The sequence below is a fragment of the Neopsephotus bourkii genome, unplaced genomic scaffold (assembly GCF_033783945.1).
Source record: "Neopsephotus bourkii isolate Nb327-2 ecotype Australia unplaced genomic scaffold, CSIRO-AGI_Nbou_v1 NB_1655, whole genome shotgun sequence".
NCBI lineage: Eukaryota > Metazoa > Chordata > Aves > Psittaciformes > Psittacidae > Neopsephotus > Neopsephotus bourkii.
Genome location: NW_026902129.1, coordinates 8509011 through 8521532, shown reverse-complemented (window position 1 = coordinate 8521532; position 12522 = coordinate 8509011). Strand labels below are relative to the sequence as shown.

The window sequence follows — 12522 nt, the reverse complement described above, 5'->3', positions numbered from 1 at the left end:
TTTGACATGCACTGAACTGGGACTACTCCTCTGTGCTGTGGTGAAGCAGGTCGACCTGTTTGGATTTACTAGACTTGATGTTGATTGTGAAAACAGGCCAAAATCAGTTTGTGTTGGTCTACTGAACACATGGCTGGTAGCAAGTGTCTTCTCTGTATGCAGAGGCTGGCTATCCCCAGTGAACTGAAAAGTAACCCAAAACCCAGTGCTCCAAATAAAACCCAGAAGAGTCCCCTCTCCACGAAGCAGTGTTTACTCACAGGTCTGTCACACTTTGCTCCAGAGAATCTTGCTCCATCTGACTTTCACTGTGGAGAGAGTCCGATTCCTGTACTTGGCACAGCTCCTCATCAGTGATTATATCAAATGCTGCATCATCTGGTGGTTTAGAGGCTTCACCTGAAATGGTGCCATTCAAAGATATGGAAAGAAACATAAAACAGTATTAGCTGGTTGTCTGGAAAACAAACAAGCAAAACCCTTACAGGGGAAGCCTGAGCCATTCCTCTACTTTTATGGAAGCATTAGGTCACTACTGGAACCAACCGAAAACCTCAGACTGAACGACACTCATTTAATACACATGCAAATTTCTGTCAATACTCATCAAATTCAGTAATTAGACCAGTCCCACCCTGAAAACACTCCATGAACATGTAGGTCCTTGATGCATGAGGTGGTTTCTTGGAGAATGTCTAAGAACTCTGCTTGTTTCCCCAGAGCATGCAAACAATAAACTAACCAAAAGCCCTCTCGGATGGTGACACGGGTGATTCCAGTGAAGCTGGTGATCCTTCCTGGTTGGCACTGGATCCAGAGTCATCTGTACTGTCCACAATGACTCTAGGCTTATTAAAGCAAGCTCTGCAGCAACGCTCCTTCTTTCCACCAGGCTTTGTCACCATGTAGTTGTTGCAGCAGTAGTAGCAGAAAATGCGACCGCACATTCTAGAAATGAGTCAAAACCAAAGGTGTTAGAATAGTACCACATGCAGGTAGAACATATCTATGTGACAGAGCCAGGGGCTTTGTCATGATGGTCTTGTTCTTTTGCAAAAGCCCAAATGATGTATCCATGGGAGAACCAATACAGACTGTGCTGTTTTCTGAGATGAAGCAAGTTTTCTTGACAAACACAGGACAGGTTCATACTTTACTGCCTTAATAAATAGGGAAAACAGAAAAACCCCTAAAAAATACTAAAAACCCAATTACATATACATAAATTTAAAAACATAAACCAAATAAATACTCACCAATGTGCAATACAAATAAATATTACATATATTAAGGAAGGAAATATACTTAACAATATTACACAGGCCAAATCTCATACTCAGAGCCAAAATCTATTTGATTGTAAGGACTATAAAGAACACATCTAGACATCTCTATTAATAACCAGCCTTTTCCCTTTCAGACAGGGAAGAAAAACCAACATTGGACACATATATGAACATCCACCCCTCCTGCTCTCTCACCTCTGCAGCCTCAGTACTAAACCTGACAACTACTTCTTAATGAACGTGTTAAGATTTTCCTGAACAAAAGCATCCAATAGGGATGACTGCTCTTCATGAAGTCTTGGTGGTTTTGGTTTCTTAAATAAATCATTAGTAGGCGAAAACACAAGCAGGTTTTGCAGATTTTAGTAGAAATGAGTAATCTGGAAGTTGGTACTGGAAATGGCTTCGCTATTCATTGAATGTTCCCTACATTCACATGCAATTGAAACGGTCCTAGTACTACTTACCTTAGAGGATGAATCAAGGATAAAGAACAGTCAAGAGACAAAACAAACATGACTAAGACCCTGAAACGTATCCACTTAAATACATTTGAGTAAATCTAGATCTAGTAATTAGTTAACTCCAAGCAGGCTAACTGCACAGAAAGTAATTTAATGTTAAGGTTTTTTTAGTTTACTCTGCAATCAGCAAATATCCCTGAACATACCTAGTGTAAGGAACCATGCACCATGCACAGAGCAGTGCGTAATAAATACATTAAAACCCAGAAACAAGCTATATAAGGTGTGATTATCTTTGTTTCCACAAATGAGAAACTAAGTTGCATCCAGATCTTTGCCTTAATACATGTCAACAGACCTTTCCATTAATGTCTCTTTTCCCCTTGTAAGCTCATGTGTTCTTTCATCCTCTACAATGACTTGTATTAATGATTTTGACCAATGAACTGTGAACATTACGAAGTACTTCATCCATATAAACATTTAAATTGGATTTTGCTTTTGAGCAGTGTAGCGGAGCTCCACAAACTGACCTGCAGTGGTGTCGGCGCACCATCCATGAGAACTCTTTCTGGCAGTCCAGGCAGTGGTTAACCTCTGTGTCCCCCTGCCACCTTTGCTCTGCACTAAGCTTCTGCTGGAACTCCAGAGCATCTGATTTTTGCCACAGAGCATCCTTATCTCTGCAGAGACACAGTTACAAGAGAGAAAAACACATAGAAATGATTCCTGCTGGTTGACTGATAACCAACCTCAACCTGAACGCTGGCGAAAGTTTCACAGTAAAAATTGCTTTGCTGAAACTTCTGAGGAGGTTTCAGACATAAAGATAGATCAGAAACCTACCAAAGCTCTTAGGGAGGAGCAGAGAAAAACATATGTCATGGAGAGAACTACGTATTTTTGGCAAAACGGACAGCAAATTAAGGAGGAAATAATAGTGGGTGTTATATTTTTGACTGCATTATGGAAATGCAGAGTTTCAACTGCTGATGAACTTGGCCATTACCTATATCTTCCACTCAAAGAATATGAGACTGAACCACCCTTTACATCCTAAGCTAGGATTTTAATTGCTTCTTGCTCTTTATTTTAATGCCAACCTGATAAGTTCTATCAAACGCTCTTCAAGGAACTGTTTTGTTCGTGTCAGATCATCCAGTTCAGCAAATAACTTCTGGTCGCTTCTGTCTTTGTCTGCTGCCACCTTGCTGAGCTTCTCACTGTACTCCAGGACCTTCTCTTTTGCTTCTTCAGCTTCTTTTTGCATCCTGATCAAATACAAAGGCAATTAAGAATAATTTTTAGCTCATGTGCATTCAAGTCTTTCTCATGGAAGAAAGGGGTCCTCCACCCTCATAAACAGGTAGTTTCTCACTGTGCATAGTTTCTACAGTTAGTAAGAATCTCTCCACTTTTCTACATCACTGAAAGTGCACACAGATCTGTTACCTATTGATTACACTCAGCAACCAGCAATTTCTTGGGTGCCCTGCTTATAGCAAAGCCTATGATGGCTACCACACTGGGAGTAAAATAGCTGTTCTTGGAAGCTCAGATCAGCAGCAGCTGCAAACTGAGCTTCACGTTCACAAAAGGGAAGCAAACCAGTTTCTCACTATGTTCTTCTAACACTGATGCAATTCAAGAACTAAAGGCTAAGACAACTCAGTTCACTGCACAGTCAGTGGAAGGAAATTTTCCCAGGAAGCTTCCAAGAAAGTAAGTTTTGAGTTAAGAATATGGCAGTTTCAGTCCTGTGAGTCCCAGCAATGGATCGAAGATGCTACAGCAACACAACCCAAATGGCTGAGCTGCTCTGAACTCACTCAGCCAATTCAACTGTATTCAACTATTTTGATGAGTTAGATTTTGCACTGACAACCTTCAGTACAGATCAAGAATCATCAGTCTTCCCACAAAGACAGATGATATCAGCACAAAAATGTACAAAGTTGAGTAACTGAAACTCTGTGTGAGCCCATGTCCCATGAAGATCTATTCTGGACTGCCAGTTAATCCACACTACGCAGGCTCACATTACAGACTCGTGTTAGATACTTTAAACTGATAAGAGACATGACAAAGACATGCAGGATGTGGTCCCATTCAAATAATTCTTACTGATTCTCTGAAATGTTGAGGAAAGATAAAATAAAAGTTAAAAAGCACAAGTTTTCCATTCCTTATGAAAAACAAAGAGCCAGTATTGATGCTTTAGTTTTGTTACTATGCTATAAGGTAAAAAGAGGTTGTAAGATGTCTTTCAGTCTCATAAAAGAAGTCATACAACGAATTTATGTCATCAGCTACATTAACAATACAATCAAACCTAAACCTTGCATTTATGTGGGCTGTGCAATTTACAGATTTCTCATCTCAAGTGTCAACCTGATGTTTTCCATCAGTGCCCGGGCACTATTTGCCTTATATAAACCCTGTGGCATATGCCACTTCATAACCCACAGCCATTTTCAAGATGCTTTGGTTACTGGCCCCTTACTTGGCTTACAAGTAACGGTGTAAAGAACCCAAACTCCCACCTTTCCAAGAGCTCTCTCAGAGATGTCACCTCCTCTTCTTTCTGCAGCCGAGCAGATTCTGATTCAGACAGCAGCTCTCTTGCTTCATCCAGCTTTCTAGACAAACTTGTGTTTGCAGCCTAGTAAAATAAATGACTGCATTTCCTTACATAGAAAAACAACACTTTACCAAGTATAGGACAATTACCAAGACACCTAAACACTGCTTTAAAAGAATCTGTTAAAGCCAAACCACCAATTAAGATATTCTTGTATAAGCAGATGCTAATTAGTTGTGTACAACTGACTGATTACTCCTGTCACACTGAATAAGGGATAGACTCTAAAGCAAGACAGTATTAAGTCTCTAATTCTTACTAGTCCGTATCAGTTGAGCTTTTGCCTCCTTATCAAGGAACATCCCTCAAAGATAATGGCAAAAGAATATGCCCTGTAAGGTTTTTCACGACCTGAAAGTTTCAAAAGAACAAAGAATATATTTGAGGAATGTTTACTGCCCAAGGAAGTTGTAATTGCTCCATCCCTGACAGTGTTCAAGGCCAGGTTGGATGGGGCTTGGAGCAACCTGGCCTAGCAGAAGGTGTCCCTGCCCATGGCAGGGGGCTGGAACTGGGTGAGTTTTGGGTGCTTTCCAACCCAAATCAGGCTGGGATTCTATGATTATTAAAGCTATAGGGCACATGAAGTATAATAGAGACAAAAACTTCTTTCGCAGATAGCCTCTCCAGGGGAGTCTGCCAAACTTGGGAGTCCTCAGGGAACATACCTAGCTGCATCTAAAGGTGTACATATCTCTGCTAGAAGGCAAGGTCAAGTTCAATAACTGTCTTATTTCTGGGGTCCTTACACCCCTCCTAATGCAACTGTTTGATAAATGCATTGCAAACATCATGTTTTCTTCCCACCTGGATTATTTCCCAACCAGATTAATTTTCGGATTCAGTGTGCTTTGCAGCCTTGTGCAGTTGGATCCACACACATGGCTGTGTGCAGTGGGCAAGCAGGGCCTAAGACAGACACCTTTTAAACCTGCACGCCCATTCTGAAGTGTACACATAGCCAGGTTTTACTTAAACCCTAACTAGCTTTCACTGCAGGACAAATCCTAAGTGCTGTTGTGCTTTTTGTAATCTCTGTTTCAGTGGCTGACTTTCAGCTGCCAAGTATTTTGTCTGCCACACTTGTATTTATTCAGGGACATTCCCAGCATTACATCCAGTCACCAGAAATGGTGCTGCCTTCTCAGAGAGAACACTAATGCCTGCTGACACAAACACCTCTGTCTTTTAATCAGATCAAGCACCTACTTGTAACTCTGCAATCTCTTCCTCTGCAGCACGCTGTTGTCGCTTCTGCTCCTCTAGTTGCTCTTTTACTTTCCCACATTCTTCACTGACAGCCTAGCAGAGAGATGGAGCCAGGAGTTAGCATTCCTCTAACAGCCACCCTTGCTCTTTCCCATTTGTCTGTTGTCTTTCGTGGCCCCTCCCATCTCTGCACTCCTGTAAAAAGCCCAGCTCTGTCTTCTTAGTAACTCTCTGAAGGTGCTGGGAGGCTGCTCTTTGGTCCCCATGAAGCTGTGTCTTCTCCAGGCTGAATAAGCCCCATTCCTCAGCCTTCCTGCGCACAGAAAGTGCTCCAGCACTGACCATCCTGAGGGCTTTCTGGTGATAAAGCTGCAGGTTACTGATGGTTTTGAATACAGTATTTCAGACATGGCCTTATTAGTACTGAGTAAAGAGGGATAACCACTGCCCTCGGGCTCCTGGGAGTGCTCCTGTTAGTATAACCCTAGATAAATTCCCTTTTGTATCTGTCACCGATGCCACAGAGCAGTTGTTTCCCTCTGACCATTTTTCTCCCTTCACTTGTTGCTCTGTGGACACTGGCCTCCTGTTTAGATGTGCCCTCCTGAGATGTGATGTTCTCAGCTGAGGCACTTTCGCATGAGAAGCAGTAACCACTGGGAACCTCTATGAGATTCCTAGCTGTAAATCAAGAGTGATCCTACTGCCATGTATGGGATAAACACAGCACCGCTGTCAGCTTTGTGACAGACAGCCAAGGAGAAACACAACTCCTGGATGCAAGGAAATACCCCTGTGTTGTGGCAGACTAGCTGTGGTTTACTGTTCCCATTACAGCTCTCAACAAAAAGGCAGCTCAACTATCAAAATGCTTTGGCTCAAAAGAGGGAGATAACCCAAATCATACCAAGGTTTACTATGCCTTTATGGAAATGAAACATAGGTGAATGTGTGCTGTTCTTTCAAACCTGTGGGATTTCTGGATGCCATCAGTGGCATATGCTGCTGAACGATTGCCATTCTTAGCCATGATCTCAGCACGGCAGCACAAACACAATGAAACCTTCAGCCTTTAGGTGTGCTGTTTCACATACGCAGGCCTGACTTAGGTTTTCGGGAAGCAAAACTTTGACCTTCTCTGCTCCTACTTTGAACAGTTGAACACAAAACTACATGAGGGAATTAACTGCAAAAGTATCTGGTCTCAGTCTAGGTTTGCTTTCATCAATATTAGTTTTAAGGAGAAGTAGCACTGTGGGTGTGGGGAACAGGTCTTGCAATGTTCCTACCAAAAGAGAAAGAAATCGCAGCTGTGACCAGAGGGAATAGTTCCATAATACACCACCTAAAGTGCCAACACCCTCTCTGTTACTGGTGGGTTTTTCTATATCACATGGCCTCTCCACTGTACTCAGATGGCCACAATACACACCTCCAAAATACTAGAAGAGTGCCAGGAGGATGGTGCCAGACTCCTTCCAGTGGTGCCCAGCAACAGGACGAGGAGCAATGGCCATAAACTAACACACAACAAGTCTCACCTCAGCATGAGGAAGAACTTCTTTACACTGAGGGTGTCAGAGCACTGAACAGGCTGCACAGGGGGGTTGTGGAGTCTCCCTCTCTGGAGACATTCAAACCCATCTGGACACGTTCCTGTGTGACCTGCTCTCGGTGGCCCTGCCTTGGCCCCAGTCCACTTAGGCTGGACCAGATGATCTCCAGAGGTCACTTCAACCCTAATGATTCTGTGATTTTACCTCAAATAGTCCTAGGTAATAAGTGTAGAGGCATTTTAAGACTCCCAGGTTAAGACTAGCTGTGTGCTAGTCTCAGAGCCTGACGATCACAAACCTCATGGTTTCACGCAGTTATTGCTGCAGCAGATGGTAAAGCAGGGGAAATCCTGCACAGCTCCCTCAGCTGTAATCATCACATTCATTTACCTTGAATTTTGTCTGACAATTTAGAATCTCTGTGCTCATTTGAAATTTTATTGCAGACAGCTCTTCTTGGCTGGTCTCTTGGAAACTCTGTGCCTGTTTCATTGCTGTCTCCAGCTGCAATTGCAGACCTGGGACAGCTGAGGCACATACTTGAGCCTCCTCTAATTTCTCTTGAAGGCTCTTGTTCTCCTGTCTGAGATTAGAGATATCAAGCTTCAGCTTCTCCTGTTGCTTGGCTGCCTGTTCTTCCAGTTCTTTGAGGCTTTTTGTAGCCTGGGCTAACTGCTCTTCTGCATCCACCTTTTCAGAGGTCAAGGCACAAATCTGAATACCAAGTTCAGCCATATCTGTGTTGGTCCTGTGGAGGAGATCTTTGTTTTCTTCATTTTCCATTCTTGCAACTTCCAGGCACTGCTTAACCTTGGATAGCTCTTCCTTCATGCTCAGCAAATCATTTTCTAGCTGAGCTTTTTGGTGGGCTGCTGTCTCCTGCTCTTTTTTCAGCACTTCTTCTCTTTCTTTACATTGCACCAGTTCTTGCACATGGTTTCTATTGAGTGACTCGCTCTGTTCTTTAAGCTGCTGGACAAGCGCCTTCTGCTCACCAAAGGAAGCCTCTGTGATTGCCAGCTCACCTCTCATCTGCTCCCTCTCATCAGTGGTCTGCTGAAGCTTGACTCGCAGGTCCAGGACCTCTGCTTGCAGCCTAGACACTTCACCACGGCTGACCTCCAGCTGCTCTTCACTCATGGCCAGTCTGGAGGTCAGCTCTTTTGCCTCCTTCTCCAGAGCAGCTGCCTGCTGTAGTTGGTGTTCTTCCACAGATTCCTTTTCTGATGTAAGGGATTCTATAAGCTTTGTCTGATGAAGGCATGTCTTTTCAACACTGAGCTTTTCTACCTCAAGAGCCTCTGACTTCTTCCTATGTCTTTCAGCTTCTGCTCTTAGCTGCTCACACTGGCTCTCCATGTCTTGCAGTTTTAGTTCCTTCTCTGAGAGCTGTGTCTGGAGACACTCTTTGCTTTCCTTCAAAGTGCCTAAGCTTTTTTCCACTTGTAAACTGTGCTGTTTGGCACTCTTCAGCTGCCCTTCAAGTGAGGCGTAGGACTCCTTGGTGGTCTCTTCTCTTTGCTTTAGTTCTTCATAGTCTGACTGCAGAGCCTCTAATCTCTCCTCCAGGATTTGGCTTTGCCTCCTGGCGTTCTGCAAGTCTTCATCCAGCTGTTTGTTCTCACTCCGGAGCTTCTTCTCTTTTTCATCAACTGACACCAGGGCATCATCTATCTCACTCTGAAGCTGTTTCTCAGAGGCTCTCAGCCTGGCTACCTCAGCTTCCAGGGAGGCTTTAGAAGCTTCCAAATTTTTCAGCTTCCCTTCCATCTTCTTCTTGGACTGCTGCAAATCCACATTCTCTGCTTTCAGCTTCCTGCCCTCCTCACTCATTTCACTCACTGCAGAGTTTTGCTGCTCCATCTGCTCCTCCAGCTCCTTGACTCTCTGGCTGAGACGCTCCTTCTCAGACAAGAGATTCCGGTTTTGCTCCTCAAGGCTACACACAGTCTGACTCACCTTTGCTAAGTGACCCTCCTGCAGTTCAAGTTGCTCTGCTTGTGACTGGGCTTCCTGTTTCAGTGCTCCTTCCTTCCTACCATATTCCTCCTCAAGTTTCTCTTTTTCTTTCCTTGCTTCCTCAAGACTTTTTTCCAGTGACCCCACCTGAGCCAGCGACCCCATTACCTGGGTCTGGAGCTCAGACACTTCCTTTTCTTTCAGGGTTAGGGCCTTCTGAAGTGCTTCCATTTCCTTTGCCATGGATTCCAGCCTCCCAAGCAGCTTTTCACCCTCTTCTCTGGAGTCAGCAGTGAGGTGATTGTATCTAGATTCCAGCTCCTTCTGTGCCTCTTCTTTCAGCTGCAGCTCCTCCCTCGCTGCCTTCAGCTGAGATGCTTGCTCATTATTGAGTCTTTGCATGCCTGCCTTTTCCTTTTCTGATTCCTGAAGCTTCTCTAACAGTGCCTGTACCTGTAGGGCAGAATCACAGTGGGCTGTGGCTTGTTGTCCCCTTTCCTCCAAGGCAGCATCAACTTTTGCAAGGAGGCTGAGGTTCTTCTGTTCTGTGGAACTCAGCTTGGCTTTGAGCTCGTCAATGCAATGATCCTTCATAGCAACCAAAGCCTTAGAGGCCTCCAGCTCCTGATTCAACACCTGCAGTTTTGAGGCACAGTCTTCCTTGCTGGCCATGAGCTGCTCCAGTTTTGTTGAATATTCCTTCTGTTGCTCCACTGCATTCAGCTCCAGTGACTGCAGGCACTTCTGCAGGTCATGAACAGTGCTCTGAGTGGAGTGTGAGACCTCACACTGTTTCTGTAACTCTGTGATCATCTTTGTCAGCCGGGAGTTCTCTTCATTGTAGTTATTGCTCTTCTCCTTTTCTACCTGTACTTGTTCCTTCTGAAGGCTGACAGTTGCCTGGAGCTCTTGGTTTTCCATTTCTAGCTGGTGAATACGATCTTGAAGTTCCCTCTGCCTCAACTCAGCCTGGTCAAGTTCTACACGCAACTCTTCAAAGCCCTCAAAGTGTTCAACATTTAGTGAGTTATTTGCATCAGGGCTGGAGGGGAACTCCTGGGCCTAAACAAACAAAAGGGGAAAAAGCAGAAAGTTTAAGAATGCATTTAAATGGTGTGCTCAGATGAGAGTAAATTAAATTCAGGTTTCTAACGCACAGTGGTGTTGTATGTTGCACTCGCAGCACTGCAAGATATCAACTCCCAGGAAATGGGGCTTTTTTCACAGAAGATAAATGAAAAAGCATGTAGATGAGGCCCTAAGGTTTAGTGGTGCTCTTGGCAGTGCTGGGGTAATGGTTGGACTTGATGATCTTAAAAGGTCTTTTCCGACCTAAGATCATTCTATGATTCATGATTCTATCTGCAGGCAGATACAATGTCTGCATGTTCAGATGAATCAGCTACTGGACAAGTCTCTTTACTTTTAACTGAGAACTCTTTTTTGTAGTTTACCATTACATGAGTCAGAATCACCATAAAGCTATCAAGCACTCTGGAATGATGCCATTAATTACGGACCTCCTATGTCACATAAACATTTCTTTGTAATACGCTTACCTGCAAATAACTGCTCACTAAACTGCTCATGCTGGAACTGCGACTTGGGGGCTTCCATAAATATGCAGAAGATCCAAGTGATGACAGTGTCCTCCTGTTGATCACACAGAGAAACAAGCTATAAGAGAAGTCTAAGCACATACGTGCATGTCTTCCTACTCTCACATGTGACATTTGTTGAGCTGGAACTACCATACCAAAAGACATCACAGCATCTGCTGTTGTGGGGCCGACAACCACTGAAGTGGATGGAAAACAAACTAGGGATACCAAGAAAGCTTATGGGATTTGGCAGCCATGACTTCCCACGTCCAGGAGAAGCACAAGGCAGCTCTGCTCTAAGCAATTTATTGCTGTTCAGTGGCGGCTCAACCAGGTGGTGGCAGCATGCAGCCCTCGAAAACACCCACTGGAAAATGGATCTGGACCAGGCCTAGAAGTTATCCACCTCTTTGAAGTAGGATGAGGCTGTAAGTGACCACATACTGTCATCTCTACCATTGCTACAAGTGAAGCACACTGCTTGGCTTTTCAGTCACCGCATGTCTCAGCTCTTAAAACAGAAGGAGCTAAGAGTATTTGTTCTTGTTCCTGTGAAGATGACAATAGCTTGGGCCTAAGCTGCCCTTACCGGAAGTACTCCATTACAGAGCATCAACTCTGATCTCTGGTACACAGTATATTGAAAGAAATAAAGGTCAATTTGATCATAGACTAATTACATGGAGAAAGCATATACTGCTCTAACACAAATATTCCTACCTTCAAAAGCAGAAGCTTTAACAGACTCTAAAGAATTTTATGCCACATTTTATGGCCCTGTTAATACTAGATGACAAAGTAGTTCTATCGTACCTGGCAAATGCTGGCCAGGCAGCATCTAAATCATAGCCTCTTGATGCCAAGTCAAACTGAACGTCAGTCAGCTCATAGAGATGACCCACAATGTCAGAACTCATCCTGGAATTGAGAAATGGACTTCTTGCATAGTACCAGTCACTTGAAAACAAAACAGACACAAAAATAAAGTAAGTAATAGTCACAAAACTCATTCATAAGTAAAAAAGAAGCAGCAGTTTCACTCACAAAAAGCATCATTTTCACTCCATCCCAGAAAAATTATGATACACTGTACTAACACAAACTGAAACAACCCACCTCTTTGATATGAATGAAATTAAACAGTTCTAATGAAGTCCACAGAAGTACCTTTAGAGGAGCCCCCGCACATGGTATTTTTTGCTCTAGTGCTTGGGCAAAACACCAGCAAGACAAAATACTTGCTATACACTGGATAATCACACAGTAGATACCTAAAGCACACACTTAAAACATCAGAAATGAGGGACAGAACGCAGCAGAGTTAAATACACTGCATAAACAGATGGCTTTTTCTACAAGCCATAGCAATGCCTCCCTCAATCAACTACAAACTATCTATCTTTGGTGTTCCTTGGCCAGGGGCAAGCTGCTCCTCTGTGTGACAACCCAGGGATATAGGCAAATGCTTTCTGGAGCTTTAAGTAACACATTCAAATCAATCCTCCTTTATGATGTCCAGCACAGAAGATCAAACCCAGGATCTTCAATGCTTCTAAAAATGTCACCTTTGAAACCAACAGACAGAAGCATCAGCACCTCCCACTCCACAGACATTTAGCTGTAACAACTTTCAATCTTTACCAGCCTAAAATAGGTATGAACCAGTGACCGAGGCCAAAAGGTCTGTTATCCTTCCTATCCTATTACCATCTCTCTAAGCCAACCATTTGGAAGGGTTTCAATTCCTTTCAACAGCTACTCTGTGATGCTGCCTGATCACACTGAGCAAACACCCATTAGTGAACA

General features: G+C 43.6%; 1 protein-coding gene across 6 annotated transcripts in view; it reads right to left on the bottom strand.

Annotated features, from left to right (window-relative positions):
- The window catches only part of FYCO1 (FYVE and coiled-coil domain autophagy adaptor 1), a 38562-nt gene that overhangs the window by 10841 nt on the left and 15199 nt on the right, over positions 1 to 12522 (bottom strand). For 4 of the 6 annotated variants that reach the window (XM_061375039.1, XM_061375044.1, XM_061375041.1 and 1 more), the window contains 9 exons: positions 11530 to 11673; positions 10675 to 10768; positions 7547 to 10177; positions 5601 to 5693; positions 4294 to 4412; positions 2854 to 3021; positions 2284 to 2433; positions 743 to 948; positions 261 to 399 (listed from right to left, as the gene is read on the bottom strand). In XM_061375039.1, the coding sequence (XP_061231023.1) occupies positions 261 to 399; positions 743 to 948; positions 2284 to 2433; positions 2854 to 3021; positions 4294 to 4412; positions 5601 to 5693; positions 7547 to 10177; positions 10675 to 10768; positions 11530 to 11673 (3744 nt within the window). The remainder of the gene's footprint in view (positions 1 to 260; positions 400 to 742; positions 949 to 2283; positions 2434 to 2853; positions 3022 to 4293; positions 4413 to 5600; positions 5694 to 7546; positions 10178 to 10674; positions 10769 to 11529; positions 11674 to 12522) is intronic. The other 2 variants (XM_061375045.1, XM_061375042.1) reach the window with 2 other exon arrangements.